The sequence below is a fragment of the Cyprinus carpio genome, unplaced genomic scaffold (genome assembly GCF_018340385.1).
Source record: "Cyprinus carpio isolate SPL01 unplaced genomic scaffold, ASM1834038v1 S000006739, whole genome shotgun sequence".
NCBI classification, from domain to species: Eukaryota; Metazoa; Chordata; class Actinopteri; order Cypriniformes; family Cyprinidae; genus Cyprinus; species Cyprinus carpio.
In genome coordinates this window covers 818,000-839,289 of record NW_024879338.1, presented here as the reverse complement: position 1 = coordinate 839,289, position 21,290 = coordinate 818,000, and the positions used below count along the sequence as shown (strand labels likewise).

The 21,290-nt window shown below is 42.4% G+C and overlaps 1 protein-coding gene across 1 annotated transcript; it reads left to right on the top strand.

Moving 5' to 3' along the window:
* The first annotated feature begins 18,829 nt into the window (after positions 1-18,829).
* LOC109084884 (extracellular calcium-sensing receptor-like) lies at positions 18,830-21,024 on the top strand. The gene is made up of 4 exons (XM_042755665.1): positions 18,830-19,269; positions 19,513-20,301; positions 20,373-20,600; positions 20,821-21,024. Exons 1-4 carry the CDS (start codon positions 18,904-18,906, stop codon positions 20,965-20,967), a joined length of 1,530 nt encoding a protein of 509 aa, XP_042611599.1. The 5' UTR covers positions 18,830-18,903; the 3' UTR covers positions 20,968-21,024.
* Positions 21,025-21,290: the final 266 nt, after the last annotated feature.

Sequence of the window (21,290 nt, the reverse complement as noted above, 5' to 3'; positions counted from 1 at the left end):
CACAGGCTGTGTGCTCAGCCCACTGCTCTTCACGCTGCTGACCCACGACTGCACTGCCAAGTTCAGCTTCAACCACATCATCAAGTTTGCTGATGACACATCGGTGGTAGGTCTCATCAGCAAAAGTGATGAAACGCACTACATGGAGGAAGTGGCACAACTGGCTGAATGGTGTGGCACTAACAACCTGTCCCTCAATGTGGAGAAGACAAAGGAGGTTGTGACGGACTTCAGGAGAAACTCTGTTGATCACCCCCCACTGACCATTGACAGCTTGACTGTGGAAAGAGTCAGCAGCGCTAAATTTTTGGGGGTGCACATCACAGAGGATCTCACCTGGACCACCAAAACCATGTCCCTCTCCAAGAAAGCACAACATCGCCTACACTTTCTCCACCGGCTGAAAAGAGCAAGTCTCCCTCCACCCATCCTCACGACATTCTACAGGGGCACCCGCTGACCAGCTGCATCACTGTCTGGTATGGGAACTGTAGATCAGCAGACCGCAGGACCCTCCAGTGGACAGTGAACACAGCTGCAAAGATCATCGGTTCCCCTCTCCCCTCCATCCTGGACATTTTCCTTACACAATACTACAGCAAAGCCAACAGTATTGTGAAGGACCCCATCCATCCCTCCCACACTCTCTTCCAGCTCCTACCATCAGGAAGATGGTACTGGAGCATCAGAGCCCTCTCTGCCAGACTGATCAAGAGCTGTGAGGGCCCTGAACTCAAATCAACCCCACACAAACCCCCTACCTCCTGAACCATGGACCATCTCACCTCCTCCACCCCCGAACACCCCCGAACACCCCCAAACCTTACCACATCACAGAAAAAAACTGTCTGAAACTTTCTCTTTTTGTGCAATTCGAAGTGTGCTACACACAGGTGAGTGGGCCTGTACACACTCTCCTCTATGCTCACTAGACACTTTTTACACACACTGCTGTGTATACATACTCCCACAAAAGACTCAGTAATATGTGTATGTTTACATGCTCATGCACTACAAATCATCTTGTACTGTTCCCCAGCCAACTGCTTGACTCTGACAAGCCTACTTTGGTGCACACAACAAACCTGACTTTGAAGAGGATGTGAACTTCAAAAGCTTCTTCCTAAGAAATCTGCAACCTGGAGTCAGCCGTCATCTAGGCGTCATGCCCTGGCTGTGCTCCATGACCATCCAACAGTTGTGTGACCTAACACAGAAGGCCTACAACAAGCAGAAGATGGTCTCAAAGAAAGGTAACAAAACTTGTGTGGGTAAGCGACAACAAAACCCACATCAGCACCACTCAGACATGCACAGTGCTGAGTATGCACAAGAACAAGACAGCTTACCATCAGAAGACATGGAACAAGTCATGAGAAAACTGAAAGAGTTCCTTCAACACAGCTGAACACAGATGACCAGAAAGTTTAAGTCATGCTCTTTGTGACCAGCGACAGAATGGAAGGCCGGTGATCACCTGGTACACCACCATTTCAGAGATGACAAGCACCTGTTTAACAACCACCCAGAATGAGCAAGTCTCTCATGGCCAACTCTGTTGTATGTACCAAATAACATCACCTCAGTCACCCATCGCACACTAAGAAACTGCCAAATGAACTCCAACACCAAGAACCACATTCCTGTCTGTGCAACAGCAACCACCAAAGCACAGTAGGTCAGACATTCTGCCACTACCAGAAGGGATCACAAGAAGAATGCAACATAGGAGAGAAAGTTTTGCAGCCCAACTTCACACAGCCATGCCAAACTACCTCTGACTGTCTGTAAAGAACTTCCTGCCTTGCTGGACTGACCCCCATTAGATCATGGACACATCCTCATCCAAGACAAGGATGCAGAGACCCAGTCTTCACTGACACACTAGAAAAGGGTGGGGACAACACAAACTGAAACAGATCAGCCCACACATACATAACACCATTAACACACACAACATTACCTACACCCAAAGGTAACCACATCAGAAGTAAAATGCATCAAACACATTCAACAAACATATTCTTCCCATAGTAGAATATCAAAATTTTAGTGTAACATAAAGTTACATACACCCACGATGAAGAAACATGCAGCTATCCTCACACCTGACACTAAATTAAGGTACATGATGCAGCGTATGGACTAGATCATGATAACACATTCATTCTAATATTCAGAAAGATTTTTAATCTACTGACTGACCTCATGTAAATCACAGCTTAGAGCCAATGAGTCTGCATCAAACAGTGCCATTGACACCTTTAGGGGCCTTTTTGAGCATCACCAGGAACACCTCTACATTCCTAGCTCGGACTCATAAGCTTCAAAGAGATCTTAATCAGCTTCAGTGGCCAAAGCATGCAGAGGAAAAGACCTCACCATGCCGCCCGCACACACATACACACACACACACACTCAAACCTTCTTGCATCGAACTCAGGATATTAGCCATTCCAAATGTATACGATATATTCCTGTGTGTTTGTATGTTTCCCAGCTCATATTAGCATAGTTATGATTCTCTAGTCGTGTTAGTTGACCTCTAAGTGCCTATATTCAAGCATAAGAATGTATCCTTATGTTTCTATCTGTCTTGCATATCTTTCTTGGTACCTAATTAAACCTCTCGGTTTGCCTTAGCTAAATATTTCTACTATGTGAGCCTAAAATGCATCATACTATTTGTACCATAGTTTGGATTACCAGATAACCAGTTCATCACGCCATTCATAAAATATGCAAATCAGGTGTCATTGAGACAAAGAAAAACTATATGCCTTGTTATTGGTCAATCCAACCAAAAGGGGTGTTACTGGGAAACCAGATAAAACCTCTTCCACACCCAAAAGGCGTCTCTCTTAACTTGCAGTTCCCTGGAGACACCCATCACCTTGGACACCTCGCGACTCCCCTTCCGGGGAGTCCGATCTTCTGGCAGTTTTCAGCAACTTTGTTGATTCACTTCGGAGCAGTCAACCCATGGATGAAATGACGAAGGTTTCACCCCTAACAGGATTCAACAGGAATCTACGCATTATACATGCACCGGGACACTTTACTCAGCAACTACAGAACCAATGCAAGTAACCACTTGTTAACTATTTAAATGCGCTTCTAGGCTTTGACCCCTTTTTATTAAGGTGATGAGATTCTTTGATGGTTCTTAACAGGTTGTGATTTAGTTTATGAGTAAATACTGCCATGACTCTCCACTCTCTTGCGCGTGAGCGCTCGCTTGCTCACTCTCTCACTCTCTCTCTCTCTCTCTCTCTCTCTCTATCCATGCCTTCCTTGCGTTGGCATCTATGTTTAATGTGTGTATGTGCATGTTCCCCTGTAGTGTAGTTTAATAAACATCCATATGTATTCACACTTGGTTGTCTGTGTTTGCTGCTCACAGGACGAGGTCACTTTAATGTTCCGTTTTTGTTACATGCTCTGGGATTAGTAGTAAGATTATTTTTCGTGGCCAGAGAAATAATTTTACTCAGGGTCAATAGACGATTAACACTGTCCGCCCTGCGGACGAACAAATCATTTTATTGTACTATTAATGATATAATGCTACAAGTAATTCCTGAAGATGAATGTAGTTAATAATAACCCGTTATGATTAATTATGTACATCTCACTTTAAGCTAATTTGTTACATTGACACACTAGCTGCACATGACATCCTAGCTCAACAGTAGTTGCAAGCCATGCTAGGAAAACCCACAGCAGCTTTGTTTTGTTCTTCTTTTACCTATCCCTTTCCTTCACCTCTTTCTTTAGTAGGTTAAAAACAAATAAACAAACAAAAAAAGTCTGGATCTCCCTGTTTGCCATGCAAATCAACTGTTCCTGCTCATCTCCAGACTGGATCTCTTCTCTCCACTTTCCCTAATTGTAGATTCAATTATTAGATCTGTCAGCATTAATATTTGTATACTTAGATTTTTTGGGGGGATCAAACCATAACACAGTGTGTCCCAACCAGACTTGACGCGATAAAAATTATGTTTTTTTTTTCATGCAGTTTTTGTTCTAACCACCCACGACAGTGATACCTGACAATAAGCGACACAGAATTCTATTTTAGAAATGGTTTTTATTTTCTCCAACGTCGCGGCAGGAACAACATACAACATATGACAGTGATAATCTCAGGTAATGATTATGTGCTTTATTCAATGTTAAAATTGTCTAATGTGAGTTTGAATATTATTTTACTTGATCTTTATAGCCATAGTGAAAGTAACAATAGATATTATACCTCAGATCTTAAAAATAAATTAGGTTAAAGCAAACATGCGTTAAAACTGTGAACTCACTGCAAACTGCATCCATAACAAAGATGGTATCACTCATTCAAAACTGTTCAGTCCATTCACATTTGAATCATCTATTTTCAGTGTCCACTTTTCTTTACTTTACACTTGCCATGTTTGTGCTGTCACACCGTATAACTACACTGGACATGACACAGCATTGCAAATCCTTTGAACTTTGAGTCAGCACATCATAAATAGAACGAGTCAGCAGTTTTCTGTCAGGGATTTGTTGTGCTGCACCAGTGCAGACAGCACTGGTTATACTGTATACTATATATATATATATATATATATAAAATTATACTGATTATAATAGGTTTTATTGTATTTTGTTGCATCGTTCCACACCACTCGCGTCCGATGTAGACACAGTGTAAGTTAATGTCGCTTTCTGATGCTGCGTTTGAATTTTCATGCCATATTATTTTAAATTAGCGTGGGCCAAATATTTTTATCTCGAGGGCCGCCTGTTGAAGAACCCTGTTCCACACCATCTTCATCAGTCTGTAATAGTACAGCCCCAGCACCAACTTGGCTAGTGTCCACCTGGATCTGAAAAGGTGACCCAAAGTGTGGTGCAGCTAGGACTGGTGCTGTGCTAAGCAACATCTTGACATTTTCGAAGGCCTGTTGACAATAAAATGACCACTCAAATTTTACTTTTGTTTTCAACAAATCAGTTAAAGGAGCCACTTTGGATGAAATGCATTAACTCCCGCTTAGTACTTGGTGGAGGGTAATTATCAATAGCCAAAACCTTAGCCCTCACAGGACGCGCCACACCCTGCCCAACTACCTTACCCAAATAGGTTACCGTTGCCCTGGCGAACTCACACATCATCAAGTTAACAGTTAATCGAGCCTCAGCAAGGCATTCAAATAGGGCTCGTATGTGGCAGAGATGTTGTTTCCAGGTCTGACTATAAACCACAACATCATCCAAGTATAAGGCACAACCCTCTAAACCAGATGTTACCTGGTTCATTAGGCGCTGAAAGGTGGCAGGTGCATTTCTAAGGCCAAAACAAATGCAGACATTTCTTGAACATGAGGAGTAAGTGGTACCTGCCAGTAACCCTTCAATAGACCGAACTTACTGACATAGGTGGCAGTAGCAATTTGGCCTATGCAATCCTCCATGCGTGGTAAATTGAAATAATCAGTTTTCGTGATATTATTTAATTTACAGTAATCTGTACAAAAACGGTATGTACCATCTGGTTTACCAACCAGTAAACAAGGAGATGCCCGGCTGGAAGAAGATGGCTTTGTGATATTATGTTCTAACATGTACTTAATTTCGGATTGTATATAACACTGCTTATCCAGTGAAACAGGATAGAAGTGCTGACGTATAGGCTTGGCTTCTCCAACATCTATGTCATGCTCTATTAGATGAGTCTGGGTAGGAGCATCTGAAAGTAAAACAGAAAAGTCAGAAATTAAGAGCATCAGCTCAGCTCTTGGTTGATCAGGTAAATGTCCCACCAAGCTCTCCAAATTAGCTAGAGTTTCAGAATTTTTTAAAACATGGCTGAAAAAGACAATCGTCAGGTGTCGCAACATCTTCTGGAAAAACTTTCACTGGGGAAGAAACAGCAGCCGCTGCAACAGCAACTCGAATCACCTCAGTCAAAACTGAAGGATTGTAAAACGATTTTAATAGATTAGCATGGCACAACTGAGTCTGTCTTTTATGTTCAGGTGTAGAAATCAAATAATTATGATCAGATACTTTGCGAACCACAGTATAAAGACCAGAAAACTTAGCACAGAAAGGGGACTCAGGCAGAGGTAGCAAAGACAAAACCTGATCACCAGCACAAAACTCACGGGACTAGTCTTCTTGTCAAACCAGCACTTCATTTTCTTTTGTTTTTTCAACAAATTTTCTTTAGCCATCTCTCCTGCTGTCACAGGAAACAATTGTCTTCGGAAACCATTTACATACTGTAACAAACTCACTGGTGGTCCATGCTCCTTTAACCCATCACAAAGAACTGTCAGTGGTCCACGCAATTTGTGCCCAAAAACTAAGTCATTTGGGCTAAAGCCAAACTGTCCTGCTAGACCTCCCGAGCAGCTAGCAACAACCAAGGCAAACCCTCCTCTCAGTCCCGATTGAGCTCCACACAGTAAGCCTTCAACAGGGATTTTAAGGTCTGGTGAAAGTGTTCCAAAACCCCTTCACTCTGTGCAGGGGTGGCATAGTGAATTGTGTCCCCAGGCAAAATGTAGGAATGGGGCCCTATACATTTTCACATATTTTCTTAGATCAACCTTGAGGTTCCTTTTTTTGTTTTGATGCTTGGCTGCTGCACAATGGTTCCCCATAGTTGTGTACAATGTTTCCACATTTTTCATGTACATGTTAAATGGCTTTTAATACATATATCAAGAGCATGCTCACAGATGAGAAAAAAAGAAGCTTATACTACAGTTTCAGCTATTAATATAGCTCAGTTTTGTATGTAATGGAAAAGTGATTATATATATATTTTTTTTTTTTATAAAGTAAATTTCGAAAAATGTTAGGAGCATTTTTTTGTTCCTTAAATGTACGTTTTTTTTTTTTTTTTTTTTTTTTTTTTTACAGCCAGCTGCAGACAATGAGTTGATCATAGCCTATGTTTGATCAATTTAGCCTTCTCAAATCATCATGACTTGCCTATAATAGAATGTATAGATAAAAGACAGTTGAAGTATATCACAATGTTAGTTTAAATGTTTAACCTAGATGTTTGTGCGGAGAGTTGAAGCTGAAGCGCGCTCTGCAGGACATGGAGGCGCCGGCGCGATCACTTGCATTTTTTTCTAACAGTGAACACCTCTCAACAACTCTTTTTTTCTAACAGTGGAAACAACTCTCAGTGGAGAAGCAGTCAATTTTGCTCATAAAGTTAAGAGTAATACATCATTCTAAACTGTAAAGGTGCTAGTTTTATTTGTGTGCACTCACAATATCAACAAAATGTTGTGTTTTTATAAAATAAAGAAAGCAAACGCTTTCTGCTGTCTGGGGTTTGAACAGGAGCTCTTCAAAATGATGAACGTAAACTCAGCAAATTGCCTCACAGACCTGATTAAATAAATAAATAAATAAATAAATAAATATATAGAAAGCTTTAAATCACTAGCCTATTTTAAAGAGAAATGCATGGATTACATAATAAAAGAGTTTCTATTTTCGATTTGCATTATTTCGTTTTAAAGGCATGTCAAGTTAGGAGATGGAGTCATTTTTTTCATCAATTATAATATGCGTATTATATTCCGTACAATTAAAAAATAAAACACAAATTATAATGGCATAGCCTATATACACTGTAAAAAAGAATTTGTTGAGTCAACTAAAAATATTATGTTACCCCGCTGCCTAAAATTTTTTTATTATCTTGACAAAATATTTCTTGTTGAAACAACTTCAAAGTAGAGTGGAATTAGTCCAGGTAACAAATTTCTTTAAGTTGACTTGAATATTATTTTCTAGTCCAGTCAACGTAAATCATATCGTGTCAACAGGGATTTTTATTTTTACTTCGATCAATAATCGTAAACAAATGTTACCCCACTGCCTTATATTTTTAAATAAAGATGACAAAACACTTTTTTTTAAATGTAATTTATTTAACGATAGAGACAACACTTTCATTCACATTTAAATTGAACAAACTATTTGCTGTCAACACATAAACTGATAATTGATAAAAAAAAAAATTGCAAAATACAAACACACACACGTCTGAAGATCTGAACCGACACTTGAAAGTGTGATGTATAATAAATAACATTGGCATGGGATTGAGAAACAAATAGTTGCATTTCAATTCTTCAGATCAAAACCACAGGGATTGTTTTTAATTTCATAACTCAATATGAAAATCAGAAGGTTAAACTCTGCATATTAACCCTGCACAAGTTTACATGCGCTCCCCCCACCATAATGCAAGTCATGGTCAAAATGAGAAACCAAGATATAATATGTATATAATATCACATTTAGTTAGAAAAAATGAGTGTACTGTACTTCTGTATAATAATATATAAATGGAATGAATGCACATGGAAGCACAAAGATTTAAAGTCAGATTCTAAATTTCACAGCACAACATGACCAGACAGAGGTGTTAACATCAGAAGGATCTTGAAAGTTTCCAAACTCTCCCACATCATAATGCTATTTAGTGGTCATAAAACAAGAAACAGAAAAAGGAAAGTAAAAGCACTTGTCAAAGGAAATGTGTACATTACTGTATAAGAAAATGAGACGTGGAACAACATTTGTTTACATGAGAATATGCATATTCCAAGTCATAACATGATAAACTTTAATGTACATTCTAAAATGTAGTGAAAGGCACAAAAGAACCTAAAGTAATAATAATAATAATAAAAATACTTTTTATGAAAGAGTGCTGTGGAGCCGATGGACATATCATGAACATTGAAAAGTGAAAGTGACATGACATATGTGCTCTTCATTTAACCCCCACTCTCCCGTGGGGCGCGAATAGGCTACAGCAGCAGTTTTCAACCTGTGGCCCGCTGCCCCCTAGTGGGTCGCGATGGTATTGCAGGTGGGCCGCCAATTACTATTAAAATAAATAATAATATTGTTAATATATGTAAAAATGTCTAAGTCATAAAATAATAACACCATTTCATATATATAATTAAATAAGCCTGAGTTATTTTCTGTTCATTGCCAGTTCATTCTAGGGATGTGCGATAGAAATCATCATAAAATCACGATTTGAGCATGCTCGATTTCTAAATCGCTTTATAGCACAATCTTCCACGGCCCTGACCTTCCGCAGTATGTCATCCGATCTACGCGCCTAGCGCGAGAACAGAAATCGCGATAGGTTTTTTTTGTCCATATCGCACAGCCCTAGTTCATTCAATAGATACAGTTAACAATCTAGCTTCTGAGTACTAAGTTATTAACCCAACAATAGCGGGGTAAGTTAATTTTTTTGCAGTGGGCCGCACAAACATATGTGTTTGGTTGTGTGGGCCGCGAGTTAAAAAGGTTGGGAACCACTGCTTTAACCCATCCAAAGTGCACACACACAGCAGTGAACACACACACACCGTGAACACACACCTGGAGCAGTGGGCAGCCATTTATGCTGCGGCACCCGGGGAGCAGTTGGGATACGGTGCCTTGCTCAAGGGCACCTCAGTCATGGTATTGAGGGCGGAGAGAGCAATTGTACATTCACTCCCCCACACCTACAATTCCTACCGCTGTGGTGAGCACATGGTGGGAGCAGCTGTTCTTCACAAGTTTTTGCAGAGCCACAATGGTGTATTTCATGCGCTTGAGGTAGTGGATGTTAACTGCATACAGACCCATTAGGGTCCAAATGCCTTGAGGACATGGGAGATGTCAGTGATGACAGGATGTCCAAATGAGAGCAATGTTGGTTATTCCTTGGGAAGCACATCACATTGCTGCTCCTCAGTTACGGTCAGAATGCCCTTGTCAGTTTGTTTCACAATATGACTGTCTTCTTCCAGACAAATCCAATCGGATTATATTAAAAACTATTCTTGCTCTTCCAAGCTTTATAATGGCAATAGGTGGGTGTTTTTTCAACAGTCCAAAAGAAGTCAAATAAAGTGCATCAATTCATAATAAAAAGTGCCTCACACAGCTCCGGGGGGTGAATTGGGTCTTAGTGTGTGGATTAGGTGTTTTTTTGTTGGATAAATGTGTTTTTTTAAAATGATATTTATATTTTATTTGTTATTTTTTATGTATCTTTCGTGAGAGCCGTTCCGGGTGGATGACGTAGGACATAGGGGTCATGCATGCACCGGTGATTAGTGACGAACACGGAAGAGCGGAGGAGAGACAACAATACGCTGATCACGAATTAGAAGCACAAAATTAGGCTTGCACGTATGATAGTCAGTGGAAGAGAGAAAAAAAGTGTTTATAACGTTTTAAATATGGATATTTTTCTTACAAAAACGCATCGATTTGCTACAAGAAGCCTTTATTCACCCCCCCCAGAGTCATGTGAGGCACGTTTTATTGATGGATGGGTGCATTTTATTTGACTATTTTTGGACTGCTGAGAAAAAAACACACAATTTTTAATTTAACTCAGATTGGATTCGTCTGAAAGAAGAAAATCATATACACCTAGGATGCCTTGAGAATGAGTAAAACATGGCCTAATTTTCAATTTTGGGTGAACTAACCCTTTAAGCAAAGTTGATAATGGCCAATATGCCAGCACTGAACATTTTTCAGGATTCAAAACAGTATTCAGCAAAATAATAAAGAATGGTGATGTCCATAAACAGGCTTTCTGCTGGTTTTATGAAGATAAATTCAACACTTTATAAAGACCTTTTAAATACCAATTATAGAAAATTCAAGGAATAAAACTGAAGGGAAAATAATGTCAAATTATATTCTCTAAATTTTGAAGCTGTTTTTCAATGCAAATATCTGCATTTTTGTAAAGGGTTCACCCAAAAAAGAAAAAGAAAGAAAATTGTAATTTACTAAACCTCAAGTTGTTCTAAACCTGAATGAGTTTCTTTCTGTGACAAGTCCCAGATAGTCTAACACACCCCACAACGTGTTACAACCCCAGATCACCAAGATTTCTTCTTCTATTACCTGGACCACATCACTTCAGACTGATGGTGCTCAGTTTGGTCATCCACAATCGTAATCCCAACAGTCATGTCCTTGATGAATCCCTGCTCTGAGCAAAAACAAAGTGAATCATTAAACAGTGCCTTATAATCGTTAAGCTTATAGATTCCAGTAGATGTGCATTTATAAAGTAAATACATTTACTTACAACTTTGTCCAAACTCTACAATGTGAATGTAATTTCCATTATGTCTGCAAAGCATTTTGATGGATACAACTGCAAAGGGACTTGCTGCGGTCCATCCACAGGATTACTGAATTCTGTGCTGATCTTCAGTCATTCCAAAATATCATAAACATGAAAAATACAGAAACACGTCAAAACACTGTAAAATAATAAACATAAATATATAAATAAATCTTTACAGAGAAAGTCAAATGTATTGACAAGTTTGTTTTAAATACCAAAGCCCAACTTTACCATCCAGACCATGCTTTTTAATGACTCAACACAGAATTATAACAAAATAAAAGGAAATTTATCACATTTGTGTCGTTATCGTATGGCTATTTATACAAGATATTGCTATGCTTTTATTACTTTTATTCTAAAATATATAGTTTTGAACGTATGCAATTTACTTATGAGCGTATATTTACCATAGACTGTATAAAAACAGATATTCACGCAGCATTACACTGGGTTCTGGTGAGGCACTTGAATGACTAACGTTACTTCAGAAAACTGAAAGAAGAGTTTGTAACGTTACCTTCAGAACTTCATCTGAACCATAGACTGTAAAAAAATAATCTGAACCAAGCTTATATCAGTGATATCAAATGTAACATTGAGTTACGCGCTCCAAAAGAACTGAGGGAGGTGCTCATCTGTGGTGTTCCTTCGTTTCCCTTATAACATGCAGAAAAGAGACAGTTCGAGTAGTAATCTTGTATTTTACCGAATTTTTCATCGATGTATATTCTGACGGATGTCTTTACGCTGTCAGGTTTAAAGAAGCTCCTTTTTTTAAATTCCCGCCGTTTTGAATCCATACAGTGATCCGTTGAGCTCTCGCGCTGTTTGAACGGTCTCTAACGCAGCTCTGGGCTCAAATAATACATACCAAACTGTATTTTTATAGTTCTCCATATAAGTTCAGCTCAGTACCGCATGGGAGAATATCTGTTTTAATATTTATAAGGAAAATACTGTGGAACCGCCTGTAGTTTGAAGCTTCAGAGTGCCGCGAAACGTGTTATGTTAAGCATTCATCATGGGTTAAATTGTTTGAGGAAAGAGTACTGCGTATGGGGAAAAGCTCCTTTTCAATACTGAAGCCTTTTTTCAATAACGCAGTGCAACTGCTCTGCCATTGGTTTAATCTGTAAACTTTTTTAAACCAATGACAGCGCTGTGTAGCTGCGCGAGCCTGTGGTGATGCAGCGCGCCAAAGCCCGCCAAAATGGGCAGGGCGAATGGCTATATAAGCAGGCAAATCGCCAGAGGAAATCAGGTCATACGACTGAAGCGACGACAGTGAAGCCGCAGCCTCGTGGCACGGCATATAACGCAGTACTCGTTCCGTATCTCAGGGAGCTAGCTAAGAGGGAGCTAGCTCCCTGGAGGTGGTATGATGACGGAGTCTGATAGAGGCCGTCGTATCAAACCGAAAGAACCCGAGCCTGCAAGGGTCGGGATGTCCAGGTTATATAATCTGACAAAAGTGGACGGCGAGGACCAGCCGGCCGCCTCACAGATGTCCTTGATAGAGACACCACTAGACCAGGCCCATGAAGAAGCCATTCCTCTAGTGGAGTGGGCTCTTACTCCTATGGGGCACTCAAGGCCCATAGAGGAGTAACATAGAGAGATAGCTTCGACTATCCAACGCGAGAGGCGTTGTTTTGAGACTGAAGACCCCTTGGTGCGGCCACCAAAGCAGACAAAAAGCTGATCAGATTGCCTGAATGGCTGTGACCGCTCAATGTATATCCTCAAAGCCCTCACTGGGCAGAGTAAATCCAGCTCTCACTCACCTGACAACGGAGGCAGAGCTGAGAGGGAAATTATCTGTGCTCTGAATGGCCTCGAGAACAATTTAGGGACGTAGCCATGCCTGGGTTTTAAAATGACCTTCGAGTCATTGGGCCCAAACTCAAGGCATGCAGGGCTCACCGAGAGGGCCTGCAAATCACCAACACGCTTGACCGATGCTAGAGCAAGTAGCAGAGCGGTTTTGAGCGTTAGGGGCCGAAGGTCAGCTGACCGCAGCGGTTCAAAGGGAGGTCCTTTGAGTGCTCCAAGGACCATGTGAAGGTCCCAAGTGGGAACGGTGAGAGGACGTGGGGCTTCAACCGCCTAGAACCTCTCAGGAAACGCACAATGAGGCTGTTTTGACCCACTGATTGGCCAGCAATAGGAGCATGAAGTGCTGCGATGGCTGCTACGTACACCTTGAGCGTGGAAGGGGTGAGACCCTTGTCTAGACGCTCTTGGCGAAATTACAGTATCGAAATACGTCACACTCAACAGGGTCTTCGTTTCGTGCTGAGCACCAGCCAACGAAGACTGAGCATTTCTGGGCGTAGAGGCGTCTTGTAGACGGGGCTCTCGCCTGAGCAATGGTGTGTAGCACATCCCCGGGGAGGCTCAGAGGCTCCCATCGAGGGACCATACATGCAGAGCCCAGAGTTCTGGCTGTGGATGCCAGATTGTCCTGTTCGCCTGAGAGAGGAGGTCCAGTCCCGCCTCAGAGGGATCGGCCATGGGGCTTTCATGGAAAGCCTGAATAGCTCCGAGGACCAAACTTGGCTCCTCCAGAGTGGGCCCACCAGGAGGACTCTGTGCCTGTCTTCCCTGACTCGTCTGATGACCTGAGGGATCAGAGCGATCGGGGGAAAAGCATAAAGAAGGAGGCTGGGCCAGTCGTGGGCCAAATAAGTTGGGCAATGAGAGTTGCTTTCTGAGGCGAAGAGGTCGACCTCTGCCTTCCCGAAAATCTTCCAGATTTTGAGAACCGTCTGGGGATGGAGCATCCACTCATCCGAGGGCACATTGCTCCGCGAAAGCATGTCTGCTCCCAGATTCGTCTTGCCAGGTTTGTGTGTCGCCTTGAGCGATTGCAACCTGGGTAATGCCCATTCCAAGAGGCGCTTTGCCAGTGCGTAGAGGCGGCTGGACGAAAGGCCGCCTTGGTGATTTATGTAGGACACCACTGTCATGCTGTCCGACTGGACTAGGACATGGCACCCTTCCAGGATTGCCTGAAAGGATTGAAGGGCTCGTTCTACTGCCAGCATCTCGAGGCAGTTGATATGGAGATGGCTTTCCTTGTGCGACCACGAGCCGAAGGCTGGTCTGCCCTCGCACAGAGCACCCCAACCCAGATTGGATGCATCTGTTGAGAGCACCGTCCTTCTGGAAACCGCCTGTAGGGGTACTCCACGACCGAACCAAACAGGGTTCATCCAAGGCTCCAGGGCTGCTAGACAGGCCTGGGTGACCCTGATGCGAAAGCGGCCGTGCCGCCAAGCATGAGGTGGGACCTGGAGTTTCAGCCAGTATTGCAGGGGCCGCATTCGTAGGACGCTGAGCTGTAAAACTGGGGAGGCGGAAGCCATCAGCCCTAGCATCCTCTGAAAGAACTTCAGAGGGAAACAGGCTTTGTTCCTGACGGAGACCGCGAGCTGCTGAAGTACCAGAGCGCGCTCTGGTGATATGACCGCCCTCATATGGACTGAGTTGAAAACCGCTCCCAGGAATGTAATACGTTGGCTGGGGAGCAGTGAGCTCTTGACGAAATTGACCCTGAGTCCTAGGCACTCTAAGTGGCTCAGGAGCACGGATCTGTGGTGGTCTAGCTCGGTTCGTGACTGGGCTAGAATGCGGATTCCCATCTGTCTCAGAGGGGAAAGTGCCTCGTTCATACACTTCATGAAAGTGCGGGGAGCTATAGACAGCCCAAAGGGAAGGACTGTATATTGGTAAGCCACACCCTCGAACGCGGATCTCAAGAATCGTCTGTGATGGGGGGCTATCTGGATGCGAAAGTAAGCGTCTTTCAGGTCCAGCGAGAAGAACCAGTCCTCGGGGCAAATCTGCGTGAGGATCTGCTTCAATGTCAACATCCTGAACTTCCGTTTCATGAGGGAGAGGTTCTGGAGTCTGAGGTCTAAGATGGGTCTGAGACCGCCATCTTTCTTGGGGACAAGGAAATAACGGCTGTAGAACCCCGATCCGCTTTCTGAGGGAGGAACTATCTCTATAGCTCCCTTCCTTAACAGCGTCATCACTTCGGTGCGGAGGACCTGAGCGTAGTCCGGCTCTACCAAAGTGGGAATCACCCCGCAAAAGAGACCCGCGTGGGGGTCTTCGGGCAAACTGCAGTGAGTAGCCGTGTTTTATTATCCCCAACACCCACTTGGACACTCCGGGGATGGTCTGCCAGGCCTCGGCCCGCGTGACAAGAGGCTGGATAGTGTCGGATGGCAGGCCGCTGATTAGGGGCCTGAACACTGACGAGTGTGGAAGAGGAAAACTGCTCTCTTTTTGAAAATGTGAAATATATATTGTGTTCGCCATAATAACGGCGCTTTGCGTGGACGCAACAACGGCGAGCTGGGTGCTGCTCCTTAGGGGGCGCCGCCTGGGGGGTAGAAGGGACAGGTTTGCTCTGATGCTGAGTCAGCGCAGTCCTGGGGCGACTCGGGTCAGAGATGGAGCGCTTGGGCAGGAAGTGTCGCATGGCCTGGGACGACTTCTGTGCTGCAGTGAAGCACTCTGTAAACCCTTCTACGGCTGGCCCTAAGAGACCGAATGGAGAGACTGGGGTATCGAGAAAGGCCACTTTGTCGCTCTCCTTAATCTCTGTTAGGTTGAGCCAGAGGTGGTGCTCCAGCACAACCAGGTTGGCCATGGATCGTGCGATGGCCTGGGCCGTGGCTTTCGTGGCACGCAGGGCCAAATCTGTGGCGCTGCGGAGGTCGCGAAAAGCAGGTTCACTAGGGCTAGACTCATCCTGGGAATGGAGAAGCTTTGCCTGGAACACTTGCAATATGGCCATGGTGTGTAGTGCTGAAGCGGCTTGGCCCGCAGAAGTGTAGGCTCTGCCAGCCGACACTGGCAGAGGTCATCCTGCAGGGCTTGGAAGGAAGGGCTCTCTTGTTTTTCCATCCCCACAGCCACGGGGGGGACAGAGGTGAGCAACCATGGCCTCGTCCAGGGGCGGCAATTGCTCATAGCCCTTCTCCTGAGAGCCATCTACTGAGCTGAGAGCTGCAGAGGAAGTGCGTAGGCGGGCCGAGTAGGGGGCGCTCCACGACTTTGTCAGCTCATCATGAACCTCAGGGAAGAACGGGGCAGAGCGCTGGCGGGGGGCCTGGCGGTGTCCTGGCAGGTACCACTCGTCCAGCCTGCTGCGCGTCGGCTCTTCAGGGGGGGCCCACTCCAGATGGAGTTCCTCAACGGCCTTGGAGAGGATGCGGAGAAGCTCGGCATCCATCCCAGCTCTGGCGACGATGGGCTCTAGTGACGGCAAGTGGGCGGGGTCAAAATCACCGGCCCAGTCCTCCGTTTCAGAAGCCGCGAGTGACACGGAGTCGTCAAGCGGCTCGTCCTCCGATCCGCCAAAAGAGACGAGGTCGCTCGCTTTAGCTGAAGGACGCTGCTTTGGGCATGAGAAGAGGACAGGGGACGGCTCTCTCATTGGAGAGGGTGAGGCACACGGGTGCTGAGCCGGCGTGAGCTCACCCAAATCCGGGCACTGAGTTTATTTAAGCAAATTCTATTCTCTCATAATCAGTCTTTTCCCACTACCAAAAAAAACAACCTATTACTCAACCCTAGATTTTGTGCATCAACCAAGAGCCGAGTTCCTTTAAGCCTTAGTACCGACAGCACTAATACCTCTCAGATAACCAGAGAGAAAAAAGTACACCGACAGTGCCCTTAGCCCAGCATCAGCACAAAAATAAACTTAAAAAAAAAAATTAGTCCCCTCAAAAATCATTGCTATAACCTACTTGGGAAAAGACACTTTTTATGAGAAACAAACCTCGCTACAATAAACAATTTAAAATGCTTGCGGCCAAGAGAAAAAAAACAACACTGTACAAAGCGATCTCACTTGTCATTACCGATCCACAAGATGAACTCATTAAACGTTATAAATTCTCATTCAAATTGATAGAGAAGTTACTTACCGGAGTTTCCTCTCCTTTTAACAAAATAATGTGACAAACTTGTTAAACATGGCAGCGATCAAAAGTTTGCAAATCACAAACTGAGAGAGCTAACAAACAGACCAGAGTGCAAACATGCGATTCTAATTAAACGGAACAATCACAAACGGACATCCTCAGATGACAAACAAAAAGGAAAGAAAAATAAACGAAAAACACGGCAAGACCATGACACAAGGAACTCAGATTTATCAAATATTATTAAGTAATAGTGCCTAGTTAAATGTGCTAGTTCACTATTAGCTAATCAGTAACTTATTTTTTTCATACCTCCCTAAGAAGTACTAAGAACTACTGTATACAGGTTGATAATTAATATGAATAATGCATAATGTATAATTTATCTAAAGTAAAGGTCATGGTAATCCATGGTCATGGTTTTGTAAAGTATTGTATAGTAATTATGTAAGTGAGTAAGTAAGTGACATGACATACAGCCAAGTATGGTGACCCATACTCAGAATTTGTGCTCTGCATTTAACCCATCCAAAGTGCACACACACAGCAGTGAACACACACACACCGTGAACACACACCCGGAGCAGTGGGCAGCCATTTATGCTGCGGCACTCAAGGGCACATCAGTCGTGGTATTGCCCGAGACTCGAACCCACAACCTCAGGGTTAGGAGTCAAACTCTCTAACCACTAGGCCACGACTTCCCCACCATTGTAGTACCACCATTATTCAGGTGGTACTACATCCTTCTAAAGGAATTACTTTTTTTTTTTTTTGGATCAGTATTCTAAAGTGAAGATTGTGATAACTCCATACTTATTACTGAAGTCATTGCAAACTTTTGAGGTTTTTGTAAGGTTCTGGTTAGTAATTAATTTTGCTAGATCTGGTAACACTTAAATCATTACTTATCTTCACTTTAGAATACTTATCCGAATAATTAGTAGTTTCTTCAGAAGGATGTAGCAACACTTGAGTCATTACTATCCAAAACCTTACATATATCTCAAAAGCTAACAATGACGTCAGCCAATATTAGGGAGTTATGATGTTTTCCACGTTATAATACTGATCCAAGTAATTAGTAGTTCCTTAAGAAGGATTTGGTAATTCTTGAGTTATTACCAGTGGGTTACCATGATCTTCATTTTAGAATTAGTATAGATTATGCATAATCCACATGAATTATTAACCTGTATACAGTAGTTCTTATGAGTTATCCAGGAACAGTAGTTTGTAGGGCAAAATAGTTACTACAATGTTAATAGTGCATTAGTCATTTGTTCCTGTGTAGTTATTAATTAACGATGGAACAGTATTCTAAAGTGTTACCCACTAAATATCTCTTTTTCCATGACAAATATGAGTGCAATGAGCAAAACAGAGTTAAGAACTTAATATGCCCCAAAGGACATTTGAAGATATGACAAAAGGCATATATGATAAAAGGCAGCACTGTTTTGCCTCAGAGGATCCAACCCCACATGCATACTGGAATGGCACGGAGGACTGTGCTACTGCAGCTATTGCTACTCATTGTACATGGCAGCTTTGTGCCAGCTTCAACACAAGTCTGCAGTCTGCTTGGTCAGCCCGCCCTACCTCCACTTTCTGCAGAAAGAGACATCAACATTGGGGCGATTTTCTCAATCCACAGAAATGCTTTGCTAAAGATGCATAATTACACTTCTAAACCCGAGCCAATAACATGTCTCAGGTCAGTTCGATGATACTGATGAAAAAAAAAAAGTTCCTAAATATAACTCTCTGATGATGTTATACAATGCAATACAACTGTTTTTTTTTTTTTCTTTTTTTTTCTTTTCTCTCTCTATTTCCCACAGCTTAAGCCTCCGTGAGTTTAAATTTGCTCAGACACTGATTTTTGCCATTGAGGAGATTAATAACAGCACACAGTTGTTACCTGGTATTTATTTGGGCTATAAGATATATGACTCATGTCGCTCTATCGCTCAAACAATCATCTCAGGCATTGCTTTGATGAATGGTTATGAAGCCACTTTGAGTGATATGTCCTGTTCTAGACCACCAGCTGTTCATGCCATTGTTGGAGAGTCAACATCCTCACCCACCGTTGGCTTGGCTTCTGTAGTTGGTCCATTCAGCTTACCAGTTGTAAGAACTTAGTTATCTGCTGTTTGTTAGTTTAATCAGAGTATGATGGACCACTGGAACATATGCTTCAAATGTATGCTGCAATTCAAGTGTAGAAAAATATCCTGAATTGCATAGATTGTAGCAGAATGCTTACATAGTGGAAGAAGAACTGAAATGTAGTCTGAAAAAGTCAGACTACAAAAATAAATAAATAAATAAATGTGTGGTTAACACATTATATACTGCTTCTTTATATTGCAGATCAGTCATTTTGCCACATGTGCATGCTTGAGTGACAGAAAAAGGTATCCATCCTTTTTCAGAACAATATCCAGTGATTATTACCAAAGCAGAGCTCTGGCTCAGCTTGTCAAGCACTTTGGCTGGACCTGGGTTGGGACAGTCAGGAGTCGCAATGACTATGGTAATAATGGAATTTCAGCATTTGAGGAGGCTGCAAAAGACGAGGGGGTTTGTATTGAATACTCAGAGGCCATATTAAGCAATGATCCACAAGAACAGTTTCTGAAGACACTGGAAGTGATAAAAAAGGGCACTACCAGGGTTGTGGTGGCTTTTATTGCATTAGGTGATTTTTTCCCCCTCCTGAAAGTAATTTCACAGCACAACATCACAGGGCTGCAGTGGGTTGGGAGTGAATCCTGGATCACTTCTCGAACTCTTGCAGAAACAATGGAATACAGTTTCCTTTCTGGAGCTCTGGGTTTTGCTATAGCAAATGCAAAACTTATGGGCTTGCGAGAGTTCCTAGTCAATGTGCACCCTGATCAAGAACCAAAAAATGAACTTTTAAAAGAATTCTGGGAAATAGCATTTCAGTGCTCTTTCAGGAACAATGGCAATGGTGGCTGTACTGGTTCAGAGAGACTTGCTGAGCTGCAAAATGAATATACTGATGTATCAGAGCTACGAATAGTAAATAAGGTATATACTGCAGTGTATGCTGTTGCATATACATTACATAATGTATTAAAAGACATCATATCCACAGCCAACAGCAGCAAAGGAGTATGGCCTACACCACAAATGGTAAGTGACGAACACTTATTTCATATTGAAACTAATTAAAATAGGAATAATGTTCCTGATGTTTTTCTTAGGTGTTGAAGTATATGAGGGATGTGAGATTCACTGTTAAAACAGGTGAAGAAATCTTCTTTGATGAAAGTGGTGATCCAGTGGCAAGATATGACCTTGTCAACTGGCAACATGCTGAGGATGGAAGTCTGCAGTTTGAGCATGTGGGCCTCTATGACAGCTCACTGCCTTCAGAACAACGTCTTCAGGTCAATCTGGAACACATACTATGGACAGAGGAAAGTGGACAGGTACATTGGTATATTATATGAGAAGTTATTAAGGGCATGTCAAATTACTGCTTGAATCATGAAGACAGTGGCTGAAGAACAGTCAGTTAAATATGACAAAATGTGTATAAAAGCAGTGGCATTAAAGTGAGAAAAGTTGTCACTGAAGTAAAACAATCATTTTACAAATTTAAATCAGCATTACTGTGAGGTTTTATTTGACAAATTATTTTTACCATAGTTGCCTTTGTCCGTGTGCAGTAAGAGCTGCCCCTCCGGCACTAGGAAGGCTGTGCAAAAAGGACGACCTGTCTGCTGTTATGACTGTATTCCTTGTGCAGATGGAGAAATCAGTAATGGCACAGGTAAAATAGTATATGCAGTTTAACTCTCATAAAATTATGTGAGTGTGAAGTGTAATACTCTTTATAACATGACTTTATAATGCATGCCCCATTCACTAATGTTTCCTTCTTTTTTAATATAAAAAAAAAAAAAAAAAATTCTTCACAGATTCTAGTGACTGCTTTCCTTGTGATTTGGAGTACTGGTCGAATGAAAGCAAAGACAGATGTGTATTAAAAGTGGTTGAATTCCTTTCATACTCAGAAATCATGGGAATTGTGTTTTGTATTTTCTCATTCGTTGGGGTGATATTAACAGCAATGGTATCTTTTCTGTTTTATCTTCATAAAGAAACATCAATTGTCA

Bases quoted from the DNA above. Each gene is read 5' to 3' on its own strand.
- LOC109084884 (XM_042755665.1), top strand. From the start codon at position 18,904: ATGATGTTATACAATGCAATACAACTGTTTTTTTTTTTTTCTTTTTTT. The intron at 19,270-19,512 runs GTAAGAACTTAG...TTTATATTGCAG, and splicing joins GTCCATTCAGCTTACCAGTT to ATCAGTCATTTTGCCACATG. The intron at 20,601-20,820 runs GTACATTGGTAT...TTTTTACCATAG, and splicing joins GGACAGAGGAAAGTGGACAG to TTGCCTTTGTCCGTGTGCAG.